This window comes from Equus asinus, chromosome 3 (genome assembly GCF_041296235.1).
Source record: "Equus asinus isolate D_3611 breed Donkey chromosome 3, EquAss-T2T_v2, whole genome shotgun sequence".
In the NCBI taxonomy this organism is placed as follows: Eukaryota; Metazoa; Chordata; class Mammalia; order Perissodactyla; family Equidae; genus Equus; species Equus asinus.
Genome location: NC_091792.1, coordinates 122459785 through 122486833, shown reverse-complemented (window position 1 = coordinate 122486833; position 27049 = coordinate 122459785). Strand labels below are relative to the sequence as shown.

The following is a 27049-nucleotide window of genomic DNA, read 5'->3' as shown; positions in this document are numbered from 1 at the left end:
CATTTTCTCCACATCCTGTGAACACTTGTTATTATCTGACTTTTTGATTACAGCCATCTCAGTGAGTGTGAAGTGGTATCTCTTTGTGGTTTTAATTTGTACTTCCCTAATGAAATGATATTGAATATCTTTTCTTGTGCTTATTTGCTACTTGTATATTTTCTTTGGAGAAAGGTCTATCCAATCCTTTGTTCACCTTTTAATTGTCTCTTTATTATTGAACTGTAATTTTTTTTTAGTTTAAAAGCATTTTATTTTTGGAAAACCTACATGACATGCTTTTTCCTTAAAAACAATGCCTCTGCTCCAAATAAATTAAGGTCAAAATAAATGAAGAGCTCAAGATGACATCAGTCCCATTTGTCTAAGTCCTGGTGTTGTGTGGATGAAAGCAGCAGCCAGTTACGACAGGTGCAGATCCAAAGTTATAGCCAAATTTGTTAACGTTTTTCCATTTCTAAACCATCCTTCAAGAAAATCATATATGGCGTTACACCATCCACACAGCAGTCCAGCAGAGCAGCCATGCCATCTGGATTCATGTTTTCACCAGCAAAGAACTGGCAGTTTTTGAAATTAGCAAGGATGGGCTTCATTGGTTCCGCAGCCCCTGTCACAAAAGGTTTTACTCTTTCTGGTCTCTGTTCTTCAAGTTTGCCTTTGATTGATTTCACGGAATCTTGGTTGTACTTCTTGCAGACTTCTTTTGTGAAGCTAGTTTCCTGCAAGTGATGGCTCATGATGAATTCTAATTTTTTTAAATATATTTTGGTACCAGTTCATTACCAGATTTACGATTTAAAAATATGTTCTCCCATTCTGTGCTTTGTCTTTTCACTTCCTCGAGAGTGTCCTTTGAAGCACAAAAGCCTTTAATTTTAAGAAATTCCAATTTATCTATTATTTCTTTTGAAACTTGTGCTTTTGGTTTTGTTGCCAAGAACTCATTGCCTAACTAAACATCATGAAGATTTACTCCTGTTTTCTTCTAAGATTTTTATAGTTTTATCTCTTACATTTAGGTCTTAAATCCATTTTGAGTTAATTTTTGTATATGCTGTGAGATGGGGGTCATATTCTCTTCTTTTTCATGGGGATATTCAGTTGTCCTAGAACCATTTGTTGAAGACTATCCTTTTCCCCACGTAATTGTCTTGGCAAGCTTGTTGAAAATCATTTGACCCTAAATGAGACTGTTTATTTTTGGACTCTCAGTTCTGTTCCAATGATCTATATGTCTATCCTGTGACAAAGAGTACTAGTAAGTAATTAAGTGACTTGGAACTCTGCTCAAAATTGTTGTGGGCTTATAGCAATAATTGCTCCTAGCGATTCCTATACTTTTAGGCAACTCATCGTTTGCTTTAGAGTAAACTTTCCAAAAGTGATAAATGATAAACTCTCCCAAAAAAATCAAAGTGAATTAAGCTAAATTCCTTTGAGAAGGTTCTAAAAAAGTTCAAGACATTCTTGGGTATGGCAATATTTGAGCGAGAAATAACAGGCCTAGTTCACTCGCTCCATTGTTAACTAGAACGTCTCTCCCCTTCTCCTTAGGGACGAGCATGCTCAAAGATGATCATCGCTAAAGTTGAGAAGGGCAAAATTTCCACTCGCATCAATTATTTTCTCTCCCTTGACCAAGCGTTGCGACGTCTCTAAAAGCCACAGAAAGTCCTGTAGCCTCTAGATGTTTTTGACCACCTTTCCAGAATGCAATTTGTTTCCTACCAAAGCTGAGAAGGAGGCGCGCAGTCACGCGATTCTTGCCCAGGCCCGCTCGTCTCCGGAGCGTCGCCCAGGCCTTAGGAATGCCAGGGTCCTGTTCGCCCAGAGCGCCACAGCCGGCCTCACCGCCCCTCTGCAGCTGGGGCTGCCCCTCGGGTCTCCCTCTGTCTCCTCGCAGCGCGCTCCCGTGGCCTCGCCAAAACATGCGCACGACCAGGCCAAAGTTGCGCTTGTTTCCGCCCTCCTGGGCGCTGGCAGCGTCCATCCCGGGGCTGCTCGGCGAGCGGGCAGGGCACCCTGGGTTTTGCCCGACCGCGGGGCCCGAGGCCCCCAGCTCCCTGCGCCGGGACACTTGTCCTCTGCAGCGCGCAGTGGCGACGGCGGCTCAGAGACCCGAGGCGCCTGCGGCGGGGGAGCGCGCACAGGCGGCGCGGAGCCTGGCGGGCTGGACGGGGTGTGGCGGGGCGGAGGCGGACGCGCCGGGCACCACCCTAGCCTCGGCACACGGGCGGCGGCGGCAGCGACGGGCTCGGCTAGGGGACGCGCGGCGCAGACGCAGGCCGGGAGGACGCGGGGCTGCCGGGGCGCGCGGTGTGCGCGCGAGGAGGCGCGCGCTGCTTTCCTAGAAGGCACCGCTCCACGCGCGGCCATGGGCTCCCTGTGGCGAGAAGTCCTCCTGGAGACCGTCCTGGGTAAGCCGAGGCCGCCCTCTCCGCGCGTTCGCGGGTGCCCGCTCCGCATGGCCCTGCCCCGGGCCGCGGCGCTTGGCCCGGGAGGGAGAAAAGCGCGCCCGGTGCCCAGAATAGAGATGCTTATCGTCCCCTGGGAATTTTGCTACGGAAGGAAAAAAACAAAAGACTCAGATTGAGGTTCCAAACCTGAGGCTTTGGCGAGGCGGGTGCGGGAGCCGGTGCGGAAGCCGGTGCTTCCCCGGCGGCCAAGCTACCCTCGGATTGCGCCCACGGGTCGCGAATTCTCCACGTGCCGCCGGCTTGGAACCGGCGCGGCTGGTACCGCCCCCTAGTACTCCCACCCGCGACCTTTAAGTTTAACTTAATAAGATTTAGTACTGAACTTTGACTTTCAGGAAGACAGGGCACCCGTCCCCGTTCCTCCGCCCCCCGTCCCCCGCGGCTGTAGGTGAGCACACAGGGCAGTAGACGCTGCTTGCGTTGGCCCGGCACAAGTGGCCTTGGTGGCCGCTGCTCATTTGGGATTTGGCGAAAACCATCAAACTCGAGTCCCATGTGCTCACTTAGCAAAATGTCCCAAGAACAATTATTGGTGTAATTCTCTCGGAGCTGTATGCTTAAAATCAGAATTCCCAGACCAACGCTTGGGAAATGGCTAGAATCTCGCTGTTCATTATGAAACAAGCACTCCTCCGGCTGGGGAGGGGCGCCCTCCTAGGAACCTGATTTTGGGGGGGTTAGTAACGCTTGGGAGGACCCATTGTTCTGGCGCAGACAGCATCTCATAAGTACGTCGGGCGTGTAAAGCGAATTACGTTGCGTTAAGTATCGAGGGCGCTAGGTGCTCTGTGCCTGATCTCATTTAATCCTAACAACTCCGAGAAGTGGTTAAAAGTACAATTTTGCTGATCAAGAAGGGGAGGCTGAGCGGTACCTTGGGAGAAAGGTACAACACTCGGTGGTTAGACAGCTACGTTTGGAGCCAGACTGCTTGGGTCTACGTTCACTCTGCTGTTTGCTACTTTCATGACCATAGGCAATTACGTAACTTTCTGAGTTTCAGGAGTTTTTTCTTGTTTTTGCATTTGTAAGTGGGGAGTAGACATAGTGTTAATTTCATAGAGATGGCCCCTGTAAATACTTAGCGCAGAGCCTAGCACATGGTATAAGTGTCCAGTCATTAATTATCGTTATTCTAGAAGATTGCACAGTCAGGAGTTGACGGAGGTGAAACTGACTTCGGATCTGGCTATTCCACTACCTGGTACTGTCTCGGTTGGGTTTACAATAGTCTACTCACAAGAAACCGATGGTTGCGACACTAACCTGCCTTTGGGTGTCGTCTGGAGTGGAAGGGGTCCTGCTGTTTGTTGCTCTTTTTGATTTTCATGATATTTCTCCTTATAGAAGAGGAGACCCAGGTAAGGAAATGTTATCACTTCAGGGTCCTGACAGGAAACCAAATTCAACAAAGATGGTCTAATTGAAGAGGCTTTCATAAAGGGACTACCTGCGAGGGTTAAAGGAACAAAGGAGGGTTGCTGAGGACCCGCAACAGCAGGAAGCCATTTTCCTCCTTGGTGGACGTGATGGCAAGGGGAGGAATTCTAGTTAAGACCAGAGTCATGAAGGAGGCCGGCCAACCGAGCGGTGGGGGTGCAGCAGCCTGGCTGCTGTTTGAAACAATGACAAAGTTACACTTTCTCTCTCTCTTTAAAAAAATTTTTTTCTAGGGTATGTCTTTTGGTCTCTCTGCCATGATATGGGACCAGTGATCTTTTACTTTCCTCTGCAAACCCTCGAACTCACTGGGCTTGAAGGTTTTGGCATAGCATTTCTTTCTCCAATATTGCTAACCATTAGTCCTTTCTGGAAATTGGTTAACAAGAAGTGGATGCTAACCCTGCTGCGGATGATTACTGTTGGTAAGATTTAAGATTTTTTTACTTAAAAATCAAGTAAAATTATGTATACTGCTCTTTGAATACTACATTATTAAAAAAAAAAAGAAATTTCTCTTTCTCTTACTGCTACCTTGAAGAGTTTTAGTAGAGCTGGGAGTCTAGACCAAGTCAGTGTATTTTACATTTCTCACTTTTCTGTCGGATTAGAAAAGCCTAAAAATCACCGAAGCGAGGAGAGGAAAGGTACCTTGGTGAAGAGGTCAACACTTGAACATATTGTGTTCTTTTTTCCAACTATGACTCAAAACTCAGAAGCCATTAAAAAAATTGTTAAATGATACTGCATGAAAATATGAAAATTATGCATGATGAACACCACAGTAAGCAAAGTCAAACAGCAAATTAGGAAAAATATTTGCAACTCTTTTAGTCAAAGGGCTAATTTCAGTAATATGTAGAATTTTTATAAATCAATAATAAAAAAGACCAACAACTCAATAGAAAAGGAAGCAACAGATACAATCAGTTTACTGGAAAGGAAATATAATTGGTTCTTAAAAATATATTAAAATGTATAGAATACAAATTATATATACACCCACACATATTTATACATAGTTTCACATACCGGATTGGCAAAGAACAAAGTCTGAAAATGCTGTGTTGGAAGGGTGGGAAAGCAGGTTCTTATATGTTGCTGGTGTGAATGTAAGTTGGGACAACTTCTGCAGAGGATAATTTAGCAATATTTATCAAAGTTACAAATATGTATATATTCTTTTACTCAGCAATTCCACTTCTAGGAATATATCCTACAGATACACTCATATGTGTAACATGATAAAAATACAATATTACTTAATCATTGCAGCAATATTTATAATAGCAAGATTAGAAATAACCCAAATGTCAACTATATAGATAGGTTAGATAAATTATGATTATAAAATTCGGAATACTATGCAGCTATATAAAAGAATGAGACTGTTGTTTATGTAAGGAAGTGTAATGTTCTTCAAAATATTAGGCGAGAAAAAGGAAGCACTAAACAGTGTGTGAAGAATACTAACACTTGGGTTAGATGAAAATGTATTTAGTGTTTAATTGAACATGCATTAAATAGGTCTAGAAGGATTTTTTAAAAAGCAACTGATAGCATTTTAGTTGCTTCCAGGGAGAAGAAAATGGTACCTAGAGACAAGTATGAAGGGCAACTTTGCACTGTATACCTTTTGAATTCTGAATTTGAGTATGTTACATTGCCGAAAACTAGCAACTGAAAAAATTTTAAATGTATATTTGCTATCACAAAAAATTGAGATTCTTAATATTGGTATTGAGAGACCTTGGAGAAGTCCTGGTAGTGAAAAACTCAGGAGGTGAGGTCATGGAGAAAAGATTTAAAAAACAAAAACACCAGACTCCAGTCTGGGTGAATCTGTAGCTAAAAACTGCATGTCTTGCCCTTCTGCAATAATGCAGTTGGTTTCTTTGAGTTTTCCAAGTGCATTTGTTCATGAACCGGGCTGTATGTTTCTTCTGTCTGGAAACAGTCGTTTGACTTTTTTCAGAAACAGTAACAGGAATCGCTAGGTAGCTGCCTTCTGCTTTTCTGTGCATCAGACCCAAAGAAGACAGAATACAGTTAGTGCGGTGAGTTCTGTGTCTGCCCACAAAGGTGGAGAGCTCCGGCTTTTAAAGAGCTTGGGCTCAGAAAGAAAAGTGGTAAATGCCACTGAAAAATGCACCCTTTACAAAGATGGTGTCCATAGGAATGGAAAGACAATATTTGACCATGAAATGTTCAGCTCCAGAAGTAAGAGAAGTGAAACTTTCTACCCTGATTTGAGTAGATGGTCACTGAGTGAAACCGCCTTTGGCTTACTCTATCCTTCTATGAATTACTACGGCCTGAGTGTTGCAAGTTTCAGTTTCTCATCACATTCCTTGGCTGGCATTTACGAGAGTGATCTCATCAGTGACACGTTTTGGTTGCCTTTGCTCCGTGCTGCCGGTGCCAGGCTTACCTACGAAGCCACTGACTGAGCAGTTCCTGGGACCGTGTTTTATTAAGTCCAGTTCCGGCCCAGTAACTTGTGGTGGCTGTAAGGGATGTGATATTAAATGAGTCTGGGGTGGGTATGGTATTTGGGATGCTTCCTGTTGTCCCCTTTCCACCTCCTTCCTCCGTGAAAACCCATCACCTTGAATAGAGGTAGAATTATATTTGAGAAGGTGGAGTAGGTGGGAAATGACTCGGAGTTGAGGATGAAGAAGCCAATTTCTGCCAGAGACCCTTCCAGGTAACCCCTGAGTCTTGCTGATGCTCAACAGCGGCTGAAGTAAGCCATGACGTGACTTAAAACTCCCTTCAGATGCTTCTCAAGGCAAGGAAACAACTGGTTTTTGAAGAGTCCTAAGGTATCCTTACGTAATACGGAGAAGATCTGAGTGTTACCTGCCTCCTCATATCTGTCGTCTCAGATATTTTAGCTTAATTACTGTGTAGTTAACTATTAAATTCGTTCATACTCCTTTTGATTCAGGTCATTTTTGACTGTAAAGATTTTGACCCACTAGAATGGCTATAATCAAAAAGACAGACCATAACGAGTGTTGGCAAGGACATGGAGAAATTGGACCCCTCACATATTGCTGGTGGCAATGTAAAATGGTGCACCTGCTTTGGAAAACAGTTTGACAGTTCCTCAAAATGTTAAACAGAGCTGTCATATGACCTGACAGCTCCGCTCCTTGGTATATGCCCAAGAAAAATCAAAACATACATTCACACAGTACCTTGTACACAAATGTTTATAGCAACACTATTCATAATAGCCAAAAAGTGGAAACAACCTGAATGCCCAACAGCTGATGAATGGAGAAATGAAATGCTGTATATCCATGCCATGGAATCCTTGCAATGGAATATTATTGAGCCATAAAAAGGAATGACATACCAATACATGCTACAACATGGATGAACCTTGAAAACGTTGTGCTAAGTGAAAGAAGCCGGTCACAGAAGGCTACATATTGTATGATTCTATTTATCTGAAATGCCCAGAATAGGAAAAGTCCATACAGCAGGAAGTAGATTAGTGATTGCCAGGGGCTGGGAGTCGGGCAGGGAGGAGGAAAAGGGAGTGGCTGCTAATAGGTATGGGTTTCTTCTTAGGGTGATTGAAAATATTCTGGAATTAGATATTGGTAAAAGTTGCACAACTTTGTGAATACATTAAAAACCATTGAGTTGTATACTTTAACATGATGAACTTTATGGTATGAATGATATCTCAATAAAAATTTTTTAAAAGATTTATACACACACAATTATATATTCACTCTATCTTCCTGAGTATAAAGATGGTATCAGACACAACAGTTATCAATGCAGATCACCGAGTACCAGTGCATGATTGCCAGAAACGTTCAGCTCTCCTTAATTTGTTTGTAGGCAGCATAGCCTCCTTCCAGGCTCCGAATGCCAAACTTCGGATAGTGGTCCTCGCGCTTGGTGTGTCTTCGTCTCTGATAGTGCAATCTGTGACATGGTGGACAGGAAGTGGTTTACAAAGGTATGGTTCGTCTCTTAGACCTGTAGACAAGCAAGTGTGATTAGTCACCAAAGGGAAAGTCGGGACCCAGAGTTCCAGTTTCGTATTTACCTTGCATATGGCCTTGTAGAAGTCTCATTTTTTTCCTTTTCACAAAACCACGATGTGAATACTTGCCATTAGTTTTAATAATGTTTTCAGAATTAAAGAATTAGAAGAAGTCGCCTAGGTAATGGGCTTTATAAAGGCTATATCATGTACATTACTGCAAGTTACCAATAAGACTATTTCCTATGCTCATTCTATGAAACTGGAATTCGTAGAATTTCAATGGACATAGTACATTGAAACCACATAAAAAGTATGTTACAAATACTTTTGTACTTACAGGTACCTCAGAATCTGGGGATTTATTTTAGGACAGATTCTTCTTCTAGTTCTTCGCATATGGTACACTTCACTAAACCCAATCTGGAGTTATCAGGTGTCCAACAGAGTGATCCTGACCTTAAGTACCATAGCCACCCTTGATCGCATCTTCACAGGTAAGAGTATACCCAGTTTCTTTAGGGATTTTCTCTCTTGCGTAGTTTACCTTTCTTACCTGAATGTGACACATCTTGAAAGATAAAAATTATCTTTCTGTGCTATGTCTCCATTTCAACTTTTTCCCGTGAAATAGTAACCGGCACAGTCATGGTGGACTGTTATCTAAGCAGAAGGCACCTTTTTCTTGCCATTACAGAGAATGATAATAAAAAGCTGACTGTATCACTGGGCAGTGGGGGAGTAGAACCTGGCCTCATACTCCCAGCTGGCTTTCAGCTCTTTCTCCTCTTTCCCTCTGGACAGGCCTTCCAGGGTGGGATCCGTCACCCCCCTCCCTCCGTACTGACCCCAGTGTAGCTCTAACACTGTGGACTGTTATCTGTGAGCTGGGGCCGTGGGAACTACCTGGCATTGTTTTTTTTTTCCAGGTGTCTGAATATATTTAAACTCCAAGTCTAAAACTTGAAAAGAAAGGAAGTCTTGCCTATTCACACCACCTTTCAAATACCCTGTCGCTGTCTGGAGCTGACTTTCTCGGAGACAGGCACACACCCAGCTTGATGTTTGCTTCATATGCTAACTCGAGACCCTTCTGAAAAGAAGAGAGAAGTGTTACTAGATTCTAATTAACTTGCTCCTGGCTTTTTGTGTCACTCTCACTGAGTCACTGTTCTTTTGTAAATACAAGGAGAAATCTCACAGACTGATGGAAGTGTAGAGGGTTTTGGCTCAGTGTGAACAGAATGCTGTATAATCCTCCTTTGGCCCCAATTTTGGCATGAAATGAGGGTAGTGAGAAGAGGGGGACATCACGCAAGTAAATTACTCAAGTGACGTTAGTATTAGTTGCAGCATTTAGATCTCCGTCTAGGGCCCTAATATGTTCTATATTTTATAAAACACTAACATCTAGAGGTGGAAACTCAGGCAGCAAATTTCACAGGTACAGCCTGATAAGGATCTGAACTTGGGGTATAATTTACATTTCCTGACTTGAGTTTTCTTCTTTCTCGCCTCTTTTAAATTTACATGACCCAGTTGTTGCTCCCTTCCTGTTTTTGCCCTGTGCCCCATTTACAAAACTCAAGACTTCTCGCCAGCTTCTCTAGCATTTCTGATGTTACCAGGAGTTTTTTGTAGTTTTATTGAAGATCGGCTGGGTCCTGGGGGAGGGGTCACCCGCCGTAATACACAGCAAAGTCGTTTTAGATATCTCTCTTCTCCGAAGACTGTCTGCTTAGCCTCCAGGCCCTGGCCACCCTTCTGTCTGTACCACCCTGTCCCTCATCCCCATAGCTTTCAGCTCTGCTCCTCCTTCCTTTGACTCCTTTTTTGGCAGAATGGCTTTCTTCCTCCTTGTAAAATAGGGCTGCCAGCCCCCCAGGCAGACCCTGAGGCTTCCTTCTGTCCTGCAGAGGGCTTCACAGCGTCATAAGCATCTGCCCAACAGCCTCTCTGTTCCTACAAAGAAATTCTCCTGCCAGCATTTTCTCCAGTTGTTACATTATGTGAAGTCAGTGGTGCAGTGAATTGAGACCTGTTGGTTCAACAGTCCCCTGAAGTGTATGGTATAGCTAAGTACACAGGTGCTGGAGCCAGACTGCCTAAGTTCCAGCCCCACTTTCTCTTTACTAGCTGTGTGATCTTGGACAAGTTACTTGTTCTCTCTGGGCCTCAGTTTTCTAACCGGTAATGGGATTAGTAATAGAGCCTGCCTCATAAAGTTGTGAAAGTTAAGTAAGCTCCTATAAAGGGCTTGAAAGAGGGCTTGGCACACAGTCTCTGCTCAGGCAATGCGCTGTTAGGACTCTGGATACACAGAGCGTTAGGTGGGAGCCCTCTTCTTTTGGGAGGGAGCAGCCTGGTGTACTGGAAATTTTCCACTCAAGCAGGACTGCATTTGTCCCCTGAACATACCCTTCACTGTTTCTGCATATATTTTTGCTCATGCTGTGAACTTCACATGAAGTAAATAACTTTCCGCCTTTTCACTTGTCAAATTCCAAGATGTTCTGTTCCCTCTAAAGCCTGCCGGATCCAGCCTGCCTGAGGTCCTCTCTCTCTGCCCAGCTCTCAGCACGTTCTGCTTTGTGTTGTAGGTTCATGTGTCGTCTCCCGTTCTAAAGTAAGCTCCTGGAAGCCAGTCAAATTTCTTACTTGCTAAAGTCTGTTAAATGCAGAGGGTAAATTTCCATGTAACTGACCCTTTTCCATTTTTGTTCTAGATGGTGACTGCAGTAAACCTGAGGGGAAAAAGACTGGCGAGGCAGCCAAGGGGATGGCCTCTAGACCTAACTGGTTGTTGGCGGGGGCTGCCTTTGGCAATCTCATATTCCTCACCCACTGGGTGTTTGGAGAGGTCTCCCTCGTTTCCAGATGGGCAGTGAGTGGCCATCCCCATCCAGGGCCGGATCCTAACCCATTTGGGTGAGTTTGGGTTTGGAAGCAATCAAGAAATTGGCTGTTATGGTTGAGGGAAGAAATACCTCCTTGGTTGAGCAGCTAGATCTGTGCTAGCCAGATATTTCATATTCCACTCTCCCTAGATATCAGAAACATTGAGTAAGAGGTTCTGGGAGCCCCTGCCAGGGAGTAGGAGAGCATTCTTAGTGGCCGGAAGGCATGACGTTCTCTGTTCTTTTCCTTTAGACTCCCTCCCCACACCCCCTACCGCTGCCTCGCCGCCATTACAGTTATTGGCATTTGGTAGGGCAAGACCAGAGTGTACTGATGGGAGATACAGGATTGGCAGCCTGAGCATAGATCTCTATTCTCTCCAAAGGAGGGAGCCTGGGAGATCTCTGATCCTCTGGTAGTTTGGGACTTGCTCCAACCATGGGGCACCTAGGGAGGTAGCAGTCTTGCATTTAAGTGTTAGTCCATGTGTTCTGTCCTCATCAACCCTTTGTGTGTTCTTCCTGGCACTTCTTTTTTCCCATGCCAGACCCAGTCTTTCATGTAAAAAGATTCGAGAAACCCTTAAAGCATCTGCCTCAGATACCTGTTTTTTCTTAAAGTGCTGAAATTCCCACATTTGGAGACATGCAACTGCCTGCTGGATCTTTCCCCAGCAGACATCTGGGCATATCCCACCGGCTTCTCATTCTCAGCATGTCCAAGTCTGGACTCAGGAGTTCCCAGGCCCCAAACATGTTGCTCCTCCTCCAGGCCTTGGTTCACTCTATCCATCCACCCCATCATCTGAGCCAGAAACCACAAGTCATCCTAGAGTTCTGTGTCTTCCTCCTTTTCTGCATCTTTGGCATTAAGTCCAGTTGATTCTACCACTTCTTTCAGATCTGTGCCTCCCTCCCTTTCCCCAACCATATCTGCCTTAGTGGAGTCCTTACCATCTTTCATCCAGGCTCTTGCTGTTTCTCCTGATGGTCCCTCTCCAGAATGATCTCTCTAAAATGCAAATCTGACTCCATCACTCCCTTGCTTAAAATCTCTCAGCAGTTTTTTTTACCCCCAATACCAGGTCATATGAGACAGGATCTGCCCCACACCGTCCGCTTTTACAAATGCTCCCTACCTTATCTCTGTGCTTTACCTGGGCTGAAAGCACTTGCAGTTCCTTAGAAGTGCCAGACTGTTCCACTCCTCCATCTGCGTGTGTGTGCTCTTTCGTCTGCCTGTCCTCCCTTCTCTTCCTTAAGGTCTTGGCAAGCTCTTATTCACCCTTCAAAACTCAGCTCAAGCATCTCTTCTGTGAAGTCTTCTCTGATTATCCCAGGGGTCCCTTTATGCCACATACTATCTTGAATCCCCCCCCAATATCTCTTATTATTATTCTGTATTACACATTTTTTAATATTACAGTTATTTTACACCTTTCTTCCTCTCTAGGCACTAACCTCCTTGAGGACAGGGAGTGAGAGAAGAACTAATGTTTGTGATGTACTCTGTGTCAGACATTGAGCTAGGAAGTTTACATGTTATCTCATTTAGAGTCTGTGTCTTTTTGATCTTGGATACTCAGCATACTTGGGAGGAAGAGAGAGAAGGAAGAAAGGCACAAAGGAAGAGATGGGAAGGGAAGGAGTTTATTCTCGTATTAAAGCTTTGTCTCCAAAGTTCCCTGTGAAAACAAGCATAAGAGGTGTGAAAGAGCAAAAGGAGAGCCGGACCAGGAATCCAAGGTGGGGCTCAAGGGCTGGAGTCGTGGTTGGCCAACAGCAACTCACCATTCAACCTTGGACCAGTCACATTACATCCCTGGCCTTGTTTTTCTCACCTGTAAAATGAGAGTTTTCTGTTCAGACATCTTATGATTCTGTATGTTAGAGTGAGACATTGAAGGTGGAAATGCAACCCATGAGATCGGTGAAAGATTGGTTTCTTGAGATGTCAATAGCTACTCTAAGAGAAAAAAAGTCTTCTAGATCAAATAGGTTTATAAAATATTGCATTTTATATTCCTTTCTTTGTGATTCACAATGTGTGTTATAGCATATTAGAGACTCTAGAGAATTTCTCAAACTTATTTGAAGATGAAATTCCTTTTTTTTTTTTTGCTGAGCAAGATTAGCCCTGAGCTAACATCTGTGCCAGTATTCCTCTATTTTATATGTGGGTCACCACCACAGCATGGCTGACAAGTAGTGTAAATCTGCACCCAGGATCTGAACCCACGAACCTGTGAGCTGAGGTGGAGCACACAGAACTTCACCACTAGGCTAGGGCGCCAGCCCCTGTTTCTAGAACACCTATTAACATCTCATAAAATTGCTGTTTCTCAGAACCCTGTTTGAGAAATGTTGCATAAGACCGTCGTCACCCATGACCATCAGAGTAGGAACTGCTTTCTAAAATTCACTAGATTCTACTCAAGGGAATGGGTCATAGATAAGTTTTGATGGGATAAAGATGTGAGAGATGGGTGAAAGGGGAGAGAGAGGCTCAGAGGGTGTTGAAGGGACTCTGGGGGACCAAAGGATCAGTGCCGACCATAGCTCCTGGGAGAAGAGGGAGCCAGACAAACGGTGTCTTAGTCACTTGTTCCAGCTTCCCATCAGCCCACCCCAGCACTCCTGACCTGTTACTCTTACTCTTCTGTAGCACTTTCCATCTTCTGATATCCTGTGTTACTTGCTAATGTGTTTATTGTCTGTGTCCCCCCCCCCCCACCCCCGACTAGAATGTGAGCCCTGTGGAGAAAAGGGCTCTTTGTTCGTTGATGTATCCTGAGCCCCTAGAACAGAGCCTGGCACATAGTAGGTCCTCATAAACGTTTGTTGTTGAATTGAGGATAGAGAAAGATCACCTGTCCTCCATGGCCTTTCCTCACATCTGGTCTTCTGTAGACCCTGGACGATCCTTAACCTTAGGAGGTGGGGGTAGGTGGGAGGGCAGCTGGGAGCCTCACTCCAGAGCCTGAGGGCCTTTTTTTTTTTTTTTTTGAGGAAGATTAGCCCTGAGCTAACATCTACCACCGATCCTCCTCTTTTTGCTGAGGAAGACTGGCCCTGAGCTAACATCCGTGCCCATCTTCCTCTACTTTATATGTGGGACGCCTACCACAGCATGGCTTGCCAAGCGGTGCCATGTCTGCACCCAGGATCCGAACTGGTGAACCCTGGACCACCAAAGCAGAACATATGCGCTTAACCACTGTGCCACCAGGCTGGCCTCTGAGGGCCTTTTGTGGATTCTCAGTCCTACGTGGGCCACTATGTGTGACGTCAGGCAGGTTACCTAAGTGGTCTTTCCCCCAGTGTCCTCCTCTGCAAAATGGGGATAATAATAGCATTTGTCTTACAGAGTTGTGAGGATTAAGTGAGCTAAAATATGTAAAAATCTTAAAACAGTGCCTGGTGTGTAGTAAGTGCTATGTTTTTTAGCTTAATTTATATTATAACTGCTTAATTGAGTGCCATGTCATAAGCTATTATTGCTGTTGGATTTTTCCCTAAAGTTCAGTTAAATTATTTTTTTCTCCTCCTCCTAATTTTTGCCAAAGTAGCTAAAGAATGAGATAGCTTGTAGTTGTTTTAAAAAACACAACTCTCATTTATCAAGCTGACACCAGTCCCACGAAGGCAGTGACTGTAGATGAAAGCAGTATTGAGGTAGAGAAAAGAAAGAAAACAGGCAAACTGAAGAGAAACTGTTCCCAATGACTTTTTCTTTTGGTGTTTGGCAGTCATTTAAAATGTCACTTGGCCAATATGGACTATAATTTAATAGTCTGAGAAAACTCAATTACTGTGTTTGCGTTGACCATGAAAGATGACTATGAAAGATAGCACTTTTCTCAAGTTGGAGTAGTTATTACTTTAATGTTCTGAATGGATATAATCTTGGTCCCCAATGGGCGCTCATCTCATTGGTTGTTCCACACTCATGTTATGTCTTGGATGTACCAAGAGGTAGGAGATATATTTCTGTTTTCTATTTGAGACAATGAAATATTAATAATGTCAGATGTCCTGTAGCCTGTCATTTTTTCACAGAGGTGTAATTCTGCTGTGCTTGGCGAGCGGATTGATGCTCTCGGCTTGTTCATGGTTTCCTGGTACCGGTGTAATCTGGTGGGTTACAGGTATGTGGAGCTGACCTGCAGATATGCCCGTCGTTCAGCTCAGCTGTCCAGTTCACTTGCAGGCATGTGCACCTAGACTGGAAGTAGATGACCCAGGCAGCCATACAAATAGGTGCTGTTGCCACGCGGGCTATTCTAAACAGCTACAGCTGCTGGAATCCAGATGTCACCATGATTTCCAGTGACTCCGGGCTCCAGGTTCCTACTTCCTCCATTTCATTTTCCCTCTCCTCCTGTAGCTGTCTCCTTCCCCCCGACTATGCTGACATGATCTCCCCCATCTCCCCACACGTGTGTCAGTCACAGATTTACCGCAGGTCTGAGGAGGTGGAGGGTTGTACATCGCCACGTTGCCAGTCCTCTTCCCCTCTCCGAGATCCCTCTCTTCTCTGGTTTTCAGGAACGCCCTCCATTGGAACTCCATCATGCAGTTCAGTTTCCTTTTCTCTTTTACGTGGAAGAGTTTAGCTCCTCACCCGTCTGCTCAGCTTTGGGGTCCATGTTTGCTTATTCAAAGGCTTGGACCCTCTCCTCCCCATCACTGCCTTTAGGATCACAGAATATTGGTGAAAACTATCATATTTCAGGAGCAATCTATTTACTTTCCCACAACTGAATTATGCCACTCTTCTCCCTTCCCCTTGAAAGGCAGAAATGATTAGAGTCAGTTTTGGTGTTAAGTTAAAAACCCCCCATTCTGTGACAGAGCAAGTACTATATTTGGTTTCTGTGAGGAGAGACGTCCTTATACACATTAATTAAGCAGGTGGTTCAGAGTGTTGCACTAGAGGCTGTGTGTGGGTTGTGAGACTATGTATATCGGTAACAGAAGATGTGGGTTGAATAAGAATGAGTAAATTTCTGTGCGCTCTGAGGTCCACCGCCCTTGCATGGAAACGTGTGTAATGAGTTAGGCTGCTCAATTAATGAGGTTCACCAGGCCCTCGACCTCCCGGGGATGTGTGAACACACTGTTGCAGTCGTGTTGAGCTGTTTTCACTTGCTCCTGTGTTTTCTAGTAGGCGTTCCATATGGGCTCTGTGGAAGTTTGTGTGAATATAATATAGGAGTAACCTTTCTTCTTACCAGAGATACGCCTCATGAGATTCCTCAAGAAAGGGCCAGATCACTTTGTAAATGCTGTTTGCGTTGAGCATAGATAGCTTTTTAATCTGTTTGCAATTGGGAAAAGGAAGGTGAGATACATTGAAAGATTGTTCGGCATTTATAGCATACTAAATATAAGCAAAATGCCTATTGGGCAGGTGATTATCAGCTTCATTTTAGACATGGGAAACCTGAGATTCACAGAAACGTGAACTATTAGTTAAGGAACAGAAAAGCTGTGAATTTATAGTATTATGCTTATACTTATTTCCCCAGATAAGAAAGGTCCTAGCCTTGAGAGTCCAACCTACTCTCTTTGAAGTATTAAATAGTAGTTTAAAAGGCCCTTGGGACAAGCAGATTTAAGGCTTCTAATAGGCTTTTTGCAGTAGACAGGAAAGCAGGGCCATAATTCGTCTGTTTCGTCTCCCTCTCTGATCGCCTGCTCACCTGAAATAAGTTGGAGCTCACACTTAATTATCTAAAGATGGTGCCCACTTTTTCACTGTGATTCATTTCTGGAAACCGCATCATAAAGCAGAGTGTAGAAAAAGCAATCATATCTTTTCATTGTACAGTTAAAGTTGGCGAGCCCAACTGGGTCTCGGCATGAAATTAATTATGGCAGTGACCAATAGAATTTCATAAATGCAAACATGCAGGAGCTTTAAATCTTGATGGCAATTAAATTAGGAAAATCAAAGCCCTATTGAAAAAAAAAGACATGTGTAAACGCATTGATAGGACCCCAGTGTACTATGTAGTGTGCCTACAACTTCATTGTGTAAACAATTTGATCTGTGGAAAGCTAACACGCTGGTTATTATAAGTATTGGAGTATTCAGTTACCGTTAATTCTACTTCGTGTCTTAGATGTTGTAAAGATTTAGGGGACAGTATTTGGAAGGACTCAGTCTCAAACAAAAAACAGTTGAAGTAGACAGTTAAGTGAAAAAGGCAGAGTGACTGACAGTGTGTGTCATATGCCACCACTGGTGCACAAAAAGGGAGGGAAATGCACATGTATGTATTTCTTCCTATGCATAGGAAGGATGCAGAAGATGCTAACATTGGTTGCCTTTACAAAGGGGAACTAGTGGGTGACAGGGGTCAGAGGGACTCTTTTGTGTGTGTGTGAGGAAGATTGGCCTGAGCTAATGTCTGTGCCAATCTTCCTGTTTTTGCTTGAGGAAGATTGTCCCTGAGCTAACATCTGTGGCAGTCTTCCTCTACTTTGTCTGTGGGACACCACTACAGCGTGGCTTGATGAGCGGTGTGTAGGTCCACACCCGGGATCCAAACTCGTGAACCCCGGGCCACTGAAGTAGAGTGCACAAACTTAACTACTGCACCACCAGGCCAGCCCCAGAGGGACTCTTTTTTTACCTTTTGAATTTATAACCTATTTAAAAATACAATTTTAGTGGATTTAAAAATATACAGCCTATTTAAAAGTAGTATTTAAATTAAAAATAAAAGCAATAACAGTCAAGGGAAATTTGAAGAAATGTTTTCTTTCCCTCCAGATACTTCTTTGTAGTAACACAGAAGCAACAAAGTCATTCTGATGTCTTTAGAATATCAAATGAGGACTCATTCTTCTAAGAAATAGTCATTGTAAGTTGGTAAATAGGAAAAATTTACTTAGACTAATAATCAAATAAGTGAAATTCAAAATGTGGTACTATTTTCATCATTAATTTGGCAAAGATTTTCAGAAAGAAATAATTTTTTTTAAAGATTCATCCTGAGCTAACATCTGTTGCAAATCTTCCTCTCTTTTTTTTTTCCCCTCTCCAAAGCCCCAGCACACAGTTGTATATTCTAGTTGTAAGTCCCTCTAGTTCTTCTGTGTGAACTGCTGCCACAGCATGGCTACTGACAGATGAGTGGTGTGGTTCTGCACCCGGGAACCAAACCCAGGCTGCCAAAGCGGAGCACGCCAAACTTTAACTACTAGGCCATGGGGGCTGGCTCCAGAAAGAAATAATTTTGGCATGGTTCAAAAGGTGAGTTTCTGGAGGAAATGGAGACTGGTGTAACCTCTCAGGAAAGCAGTTGACCACAAGTAGCGACTCTTTAATATGCTTTTAGGGGCCAGCCAGGTGGCGCAGCAGTTAAGTTCGCACATTCTGCTTCTTGCTGGCCCGGGGTTCACCAGTTCAGATCCCAGGTGCGGACATGGCACCGCTTATCAAAAGCCACGCTGTGGCAGGCATCCCACATATAAAGTAGAGGAAGATGGGCATGGTTGTTAGCTCAGAGCCAGTCTTCCTCAGAAAAAAGAGGAGGATTGGCAGTAGTTGGCTCAGGGCTAATCTTCTTCCAAAAAGAGAAAAAAAATAAATAAAATGCTTTTACCTCTTGACACAGTAGTTGTACCTCTAAGAATCTTTTTAAGAATTATTTTAAGGAAATAATCAAACATGTAGTAAGAGATTAATGGACAAAGAAAGATGTTCCTCACAGTGTCAGAAGCTTCAGAAGAGGCCAACAATAGGAAAATGGTTGCTTATATTGTAGTGTATTTATCCAGTGGAATAGTATATATACTAAAAATGTTTTAGAAGCAAACATTAATAACATGAGAAATGTTCTTGATATAATGTCACATAGAAAGCAGAATATAATCCTCAATATGTGGTATGATTCCACTTACCTAAAAATACTTCCATATATATGTAGAAAAAGACAGTGGAAATATATTGGACTGTTGGCTGTGATCATCTCAATCTGAGGCAATCCTTAATTGCTTCCTTTCAGTTTTGTATTTTTAAAATTTCTATAGTGAAAAGGCATTGCATTTGTTTATTTCAAAAAAAAAATTTGTTATTAAAATAACCATTGTCGGATCTGAGTATTTGAAGGTCTAACTGCAGAATTAAAGTCCATGGGTTGTAGAGGGCCCTGCCGTCTGGTTCTCAGGTTCATCTGGGTGATGCCCTCTGAAGTGGGGAAGAATAGATAGTCACGTGGCATTATCCTGTGAGATGCAAGTGGGACTTACTCATGGATGAGTGCACTGGGGCACTGAGAAGCTGCCTGGATCCGCTTCTTGCTCTCCACTCCTCCTTTTCTGGAGTTCTTGCCCCAAGCAGTGAAGAGTCTGCTGTAGGCATCCTTGAAGGGTGGGTCACAATTATACAACACTGATTGAAATGTCTAGGAAATGTCCTAGTCTATGGAAAGATGTTATATGGATGGCTCCAAAGTGAGGTGTTGTAAGACCCTGATGTGCTGTCTCAAAGCTGATTTCACAGGAATTGGGAGAAATGTTATATTTCCTCAGGTTTGACTCAGCAAATTAGCAAACATTTACTAAGTGCCTGCTGTGGACCAGGCAGACTGCACAGCGTCCAGCATCTCCTAGGCTGTTGGATAACAGGGAATGGACTGCAGAACTGCTAACGCAGTGAGTCCCATGCTGTCTCAGTCATGTCTTCTTTTAGGGCTATGTGGAAATGAAATGGATGGAAATTCCTTTAGAAAGTTCTTTAACAAAAACGTTGTAGAGACCACACTGACAGATTTTCTAATGTCCTAGATCCAGCTGGTTAAATTAAAAGGAGATATTTTTGGTGTCATAGGTAATTTCAGTTCTTTCCTTTTTCACCATTAGGATCTTAACGGAAATAAGCTAAAAATGCCTTCTTCCCTCCCGCTGCCCTTCCTGAAGAAATAGCACTGGCTGGAGATTTACTAGATCCACATTCCACTTCCAGTTGTACAAGTAACTAGCTGTGTGACCTTGAGCAAATCACGTTAACCTTGAGAGACTTCAGTTTCTCATCAGCCTGGAGATTGGGCCAGTATGCTCCTGAGGTCCCTCTGGTTCTAAACAGCTATAAATCGGTCATCTTATAAGCTTATTACACCACCCCCCTACACACACACACACACACGTGGTTTTTTTTAAAAGAAAATGGTAGAGACTATGACTGCTTTCCTGTCTGATTCTTTTTCTTTCTTTCTCTCAAACAGGAGTGGCTTCAGCTGTGGGTCTCCTTTACCTGCCCACGTGGGCAGCCGCTGTTTCTGGCTGTGTGCTTGCCCTCTTCACAGCGTCCATGTGGCCTCCAGTGCTTGGACACCTTGTTAGCTCCGGGTCAAGCCCTGGGAAAGCCATGACCATGGCCATGATATTTTATCTTCTAGAAATACATTTCTGTGCATGGTGCACAGCTTTTAAATTTGTCCCAGGAGGGGTATATGCTAGAGAAAGATCTGATGTGCTTTTGGGTGAGTACATTTGAAAGATCTGGATTAAAGTAACTACTCGAAAATACCCTTCAGCACTGACTAGGATTTAGCACTTTACGTGACTGGTGGAAATAAATAGGATTATTTAGCCTTTCTATTAAAATAGACTCTCTTGATTAAAAAGGAAACTGAAGGAATGTCTAAATTACTACTTAAAAATCAGTTTCTTAATTCATCCATGAGTTTCAGTAATATTTGCTACTGCAAAGGCCTTTTAAGTGAATTAGTTGTGATAACAACTAAGTTTAATCTGTAATAAAGTATAAAACAGGTGCCATGTAACACTTGTGTTCTATGATATGTTAGGAGAAAATACGATCATGATGCTTACGTTGCTACTTCAGTGGTAGGCTCGTAAAAATATACAGAAATGGTGATTTTTTTTTTTTTGGTTCTCCTGAATTTAATCTGATTTTTATTTACCATATTTTTACCAATAAAATATATCTGGTATATATGAATCTTAGTGTAAATAAATTTCCAAATCACAGGGTAAATACATTTTCCATTTCAGTGGTTATGAGCTTATATGCCAAAAGTAAAACTTCATAAACTCAGCTCAGTTTAATATTTGAAAAATTGTCTTCTAGCCATACTGAAATTACCAATGTATGATATATGTATACTGATGTATAATTACTACCGTAATTACTATCATTTCAGTTTCAGTAAAGCATGTCAGATGCTTCCAGGATATGATCTTTGACAAATGAGGAGACAAAACATGTTAACAGGGAATTCATTTCTTGTTTACACATTCACTTTTCCATTTGTTCATTTATTCATTAAAAAATTATTGCTCACCTGCTGTGTTCCAGGCACAGTGCCAGGTGCTGGGGATTTAAGAGACATAGAGTCTGTGCCCACCTGGAGCCTCAGTGTAGCAGGAGGAACACTAGGCATGAAGTTAGACCTGTACTGTGGAATTACAGTTGTGTGAGGGCAGCGCAGAAGTCTAGGCTCCTGCTCGTGTTTCTTTGCGCTTCCCCGTCATGTCCTACTACGCTGTCCGTTGTCGCATGAACTTTTCTACTCCATGAGCTAGGCATCTGTCAGGACAGGCTATTTTGGAAGATATATTTTTAAACTATATGGAATATTTTTAAACATCTATTGAGAATTTGATATGTCTGGTAAACACCCAACTCTCATCCAATTCGAGACATACATTGCTGCGTTTCCTCTGCAATAATCTTGGCTTTGTGAACTTTGTGTTTCTTCTGGTTTCTTTCAGGTATGTGCACTCTGTCCTGCTCTATCTTGCTGTCTGATGCTCTGCTTTTTTCTTACTCCACCTTGCTTGGGGGTCTGCTGTGTGGAGAAAGCGAACGAAAGTAAGAGCCACTCTCAACATAAGTTGATTTCTTTAGAATGTTAGGAATGATGTGCTTTTTGATTTCCTTCCTGCTGCGTCTGGGGTTGCAGAACAGTGCGTCAGTACAGCTTCCAACAACTAAGAACTTGCTTTAGTAAGAATGGTGTTATGTTGATAAGGCCACAAAAACTGAGGAATGTTGGTAATATTCAGAGTAGCTTTTAATACAATTGAAAAGAATCTGTATTAAATCAGAAACTAGTATAAATTTATTGTCTGGGTTTCTCCTGGCTTTCCACCTAAGTTAACTTTTGCTTGACATTTCCTAATTTATGTATTATTCAATCATACCTCTGTTTCTATTCTTATTATATACAATTTTAGAAGTATGTAAACTTTACATATAAGCTGCATTGTAATGCATCCAAGTTGACTGGCTGGCCTTATTGGCGCAGTGTGAGTACTAGCGTGCATCCTATGTGAGACCCACACCCCAGCCGGAATGATTGCCAACATTGCCGTATTAAGAACTTCCATATCCTCCTTTTGTGCTCCTCAGCTTGGTGCACTTGAAGTCTCTTTGGTGGGGAAGATTGAGCCCTGAGGCAGTTCAGAAGGCTCCTTTCTCTTGTGCTCCGCCCTGCCCTGCACCATCGACAGTCAGTGACATATACTGTTACCAACATAACAACTAGGAAGCACTCAGGAAATTAGAAGAACTAAATCCCTCATGAGGGAAAGGCTGAGTCTTCTTATTTGAAGTGTGGTTCCTAGAACCCCAGATGATTTCTCATGATCGTCTCCATTATCAAAAGTACTACCAGAGATATGTTAACTCAGTAACTGAATTTTCAGGGTATGTCCATTTCAACAAAACCTAGGCTCATAGAATTTACTATTGGAAAGATTTTTAGATTAAAATATGGTATATTCTTTCTCTTTTAACAGGGACGGTGATGCTAATCATTGGGCTGAATATGCTATTTGGTCCTAAGAAAAGCCTTGACTTTCTTCTTCAAGCAAAAAACAGTCCTAAAGCGCTTTTCAGAAAGAGTGAAAAATGCATGAAACTTTGTAAGTATGGTTTTGCTGTCTTTTTTAAAAGCATTTTATTATAAATATAAATTTTCAAACATGTATGGAATTAAAGAGTATAATGAACCCTCATGTATCCTTCACCCAGTTCCAACAATTGTTAACATTTTGCCCATGTTGTTAACAGCTATCTTCGTTACTTGTTTTTGGCGAAATACTTTAAAGCAAATCTCGGATAACGTGTCATTTCAACCATAGATGCTGTGTATTAGTTTTGCTTCAGTTCTAATGTGGATATGGTGATTTAACAGGTAGAATTTCCAAAACACTTTGTTCTAATCGTTGACACTATTTCGTTTCTTGTTCTCCTTTTTTGGGAGATTAAATATGTTAGCATTTGGAATGTTGATGAATTAGCAACTCAAACGTGAAATTAGTTTACTGTTCAATCTGTCTTATTTCAAGTGGACTGGATTAAGTAAAAATGTTCATTGAATGTATAACATTTGCAGATAGTGTATTAGAATTCAGTACACTACGTGACTACATGGTGTTATGTAGGATGTGGACATGTAAAAACTGGTCCCCACCCTCAATGACCTGATACTTTACTAAAGAAGACAAAGTTATAGTGTAAAGAGATAGGAAACAATTAAGAAGCTAAGTAAAATTTCAATATATTTCTAAAAGAAATATCACAAAGCAGTAAGACCGTTATATAAACACCTACATGTATGTTCTATCATAATTTGAAAAAATTGTATTAAAGTTTAGGGGAAATTTTTTTAATTTAGAGTTTTGTGTGTGTGTTCTTATGTTTTAGGTATGTCCCTTGAAACCAGGATCTGGCAGTTTTTGTTTGTTTCTATTTAATCCTGACAATCTTTGTCTTTATTTTTACTAAGAACCATAATTCTTTAACTCATTCATCAAATTGAGGCATTTGGAACAATTTATTTACAAAGTTGTTTGGACAGTTTTGTGTGACTCTTGTTTTGTGTGTGTGAGGAAGATTGTCACTGAGCTGACATCTGTACCAATCTTATTCTATTTTTGTATGCGGCATGCTGTCACAGCATGGCTTGATGAGCAGCGTGTAGGTCCATGCCCAGGGTCCAAACTGGCGAACCCTGGGCCACCAAAGCAGAGCACACAAACTTAATCACTATGCCACTGGGCTGGCCCTGTGTGATTTTTTTTTTTAATAGACTTTATTTTTTAGAACCATTTTACATTCACAGCAAAACTGAGCAGAATGCAGAGAGATTTCCCGTGTACTCTCTGACCACACAGCCTCCCCCACTGTCAACGTCCCCCACGAGAGCGGTCCATTTATTGCAATTGATGAACCTACACTGACACGTCGCTGTCACCCGAAGTCCACTGTCTCCTTTAGGGCTCACTTTTGGTGTTATACATCTGTGGATTTTGACAAATTTATAATGACATGTATCCACTATTATAGTATCATGCAGAGCAGTTTCACTGCCTTAAAAATGCTCTGTGCTCACATTTATCCACCATTACAGTATCATACAGGATAGTTTTGCTACCCTAAACATCACCTGTGCTCCAGCGACTCATCTTTTTAGTCTCCATTGTTTTGCCTTTTCTAGAATGTTAATCTTTGTCTTTTAACTTGAAAACATAATCTATATTTGTTGTGATTGCTCACATGTTATGATTTATTTCTATTGTTTTACTTTGCTTTCGCTTTTTCTACTTTCTCTAGGTATATTTTTCCCTCTTTTTCTTCTTGCTTGCTTTTGCATTGATTGAGTTTCCTTTTTTTCTTATCCCCTTCCTCCCCACTCCTCTTTCTAGTTTGGAAATTACACCTTCTGTTTTTCTTCTTTTAGTAGTTGGTTATTTTTTTCTCAGCACATTAAAGATTTTGTTTCCCTGTCACCTGGCTTCCGTTTTTGCTGTTGCAAAGTCAGCTGTCATTGTAATCTTTGCTCCTTTGAAGATAATCTGTCTTTTCCTTCTGGCAGCTCTTAAGATTTCCCTTTGTTTTGGTGGTCTGAAATTTCACTGTGATGTATCTGGATGTGGAGCGCCCCCACCTCCCATCTTGCTTGTTTGTGTTTGGGCTTTCTGAATCTGAAGAGTCATGTCTTTTGTCAATTCTGGAAAATTCTCTGGATTATTTCTGCAAATATTGCCTCTTTCCCATTCTTTCTCTTCTCTCTTTTTTGACTCCAATTGGATATGTGTTGGATCTTCTTACACTCTTCTCTTTCATATTCTCTACCTCTGTTTTTGAGCTGCCTCTTGCACTAATTCTCTGTTCAGCTTTGTATAACCTGCTGTTTATCTTGTCTCTTGAGTTTCTAATTTCAATGATTATTATATGATTTTATTTCTAGAAGTCTATTTGATTTCTTTACACATTTTTCTGATTGTTAATTTAATTTCATATTCCTTAGTCATCATATTGAATACCCTCTTTGATTTTTCTAAACATGTTAAGTATGCTTATTTTATATTCTGATGCTAAAAGTTCCAATATCTAAAGTATTTGTGGGCTTGATCCTGCAGGGTGTTTTTCCTGCTGGTTCCTGCTTGTGGAGACTTGTTTTCTTGTATATATTTATGATTTATTTTTACTTTAAGCTCATCATCCTTGGAACGTTTTTAGGGGAAGATTCTTTGAAGCCTAAGTTTAAAGTATGGGTTATGTATGCATGTCACCCAGGAAAGTTTACCCAGGAATTAGGCATTTTTCCCTTTGCATTGAATCCTAATAGATTCAATAATTTCATAAACATTATTTTTTTAAAAAACAAACTTGGTTTCTTTAACACGATTTCTTCTCTCTGTTTAGTTTTGTGGCTGCTTGTTGGTGTGGGGTTGCTGGGATTAGGAGTACGGCATAAAACCTATGGGAGGAAACTGGGCAAAGGGGTAAGTAATGAACAATTTTGATTTAGAACTTTATATGCTATATATGTGTATCCATACCTTTGTATACGTCACCATTACGATTGAACTCTAGCCCTGGGTCTGATGACTTCAGGGCGCAGGATCTCCCCTCTTTAATTCTCAGGTCCCAGGCTGGTAACATAGTGGAGTTATTTTATGAAGCTGAGTTCTTGGGACAGGATGGGCCCGTATATTAGGGGCACACTGCTCATGATTTTGTTGTATGCAGTCATTTTGTCTATGATTTAACGTATCTAAACTATGAAATAACTATTTTGTAAGGGGCTTCTTTCTCCTGTTTGGTAGATATTGCTGAAGGCAACAATATGAGATTCTTTGATTTAAGAAAAATCCTACAGGTAATTTTTGATTTTGTAGATTATGGATAGTTTGTGTATGGATGGGTCGTGGAAGTTTTCTTGTCTCTTCCTTTTTTCTCTTGCTTGAATGTTTTATTGTCCCTTTCTCTTCTAGACAGGTAGGGCAGAAGCAAGAGTAAGTGTTTGCAATGTTGTGTTTTCTGTCTGCTCTGATAAAAAGTTGGATGTGCTTCATAATGCAGTTAGAGTTACAGTTCTGGCTAAAACAGAATTTGAGGCTAAAACTTTGAATTTTAGCAATCTGTATTACCAGGCAAGTTTTTCATATTAAATAAAAAGCTATACTGAGGGTGGAGACCACGCTTCTCTTATTTACCTTTGTATTCCCAGTACCTCACAGAGTGCCTGGCTCATATTCAGAACTCAGTAACTATTTCTGAATAAGTAATAATTCATTGCATGGTCTCTTTCTTTTGCCCCTTAATTGTTAGTTGTTATTATTGCAATATAACATCAGTCAGAAGAGGATACCTAATGTCAGCCAGGGGTTCTTTTCAAAAGGAGTCATTGCAGTTGGATTTAATACCTGTTCTTTTCTTTATTTGTTCATTCATTCATCCATTTTATACGCTTCTTGAATGTCTCTTGTGTGTCTGGTGCCATGGATACAGAGATAACCAAGTTGGACAAGATCCCTGCCTTCATGGAGTTTACATTCTGGTAGGGGAGAAATATAGTATTCAGAGGAACAAAAATTGAATAGATAAAGGCTATCACTTTAGATCAGGCTGCTCTGAAGCAAATAAGATTATGGAGTAGAGAGTAACTGGGTCCGGGTGGTTAGAGAAGGCTGCTCTGAGGACATGACATTTAAGTTGAGACTTGAAAGTTGAGAAAAAGCCAGTTCAGAGAGCTAGGGGTAAAGGATTCAGGCAGAGAGAACATGTGTAACGCCTGAGGAGACACAGGCTTGGTGTGTTTGAGGAGCATCAGCGGGCAGTGGGGCTGAAGTTTGGTGAGCAAGCGAAGAGTGGTAGAAGATGAGGATGGAGAGGCTGATGAAGCTCATACAGAGCACAGGAAGCAGTTCTGATTTGATTTTACTTGCAGTGG

General features: G+C 42.0%; 1 protein-coding gene across 7 annotated transcripts in view; it reads left to right on the top strand.

The window, feature by feature from the left end:
* The first annotated feature begins 248 nt into the window (after window positions 1-248).
* The window catches only part of CWH43 (cell wall biogenesis 43 C-terminal homolog), a 55591-nt gene continuing 28790 nt past the window's right edge, over window positions 249-27049 (top strand). For 3 of the 7 annotated variants that reach the window (XR_011502238.1, XM_014862329.3, XM_070505913.1), the window contains exons 1-9: window positions 249-2420; window positions 4154-4345; window positions 7782-7902; window positions 8272-8426; window positions 10656-10857; window positions 14886-14974; window positions 20063-20320; window positions 22605-22730; window positions 25519-25598. Coding sequence is in view for 6 of the 7 variants with exons in the window: in XM_014862329.3 (XP_014717815.2) it covers window positions 1691-2420; window positions 4154-4345; window positions 7782-7902; window positions 8272-8426; window positions 10656-10857; window positions 14886-14974; window positions 20063-20320; window positions 22605-22730; window positions 25519-25598 (1953 nt within the window). In the remaining variant the exon portion in view is untranslated. Of the gene's footprint in view, window positions 2421-3619; window positions 3842-4153; window positions 4346-7781; window positions 7903-8271; window positions 8427-10655; window positions 10858-14885; window positions 14975-20062; window positions 20321-22604; window positions 22731-25518; window positions 25599-27049 lie in introns of all 7 variants that reach the window. The other 4 variants (XM_070505915.1, XM_070505914.1, XM_070505917.1 and 1 more) reach the window with 3 other exon arrangements.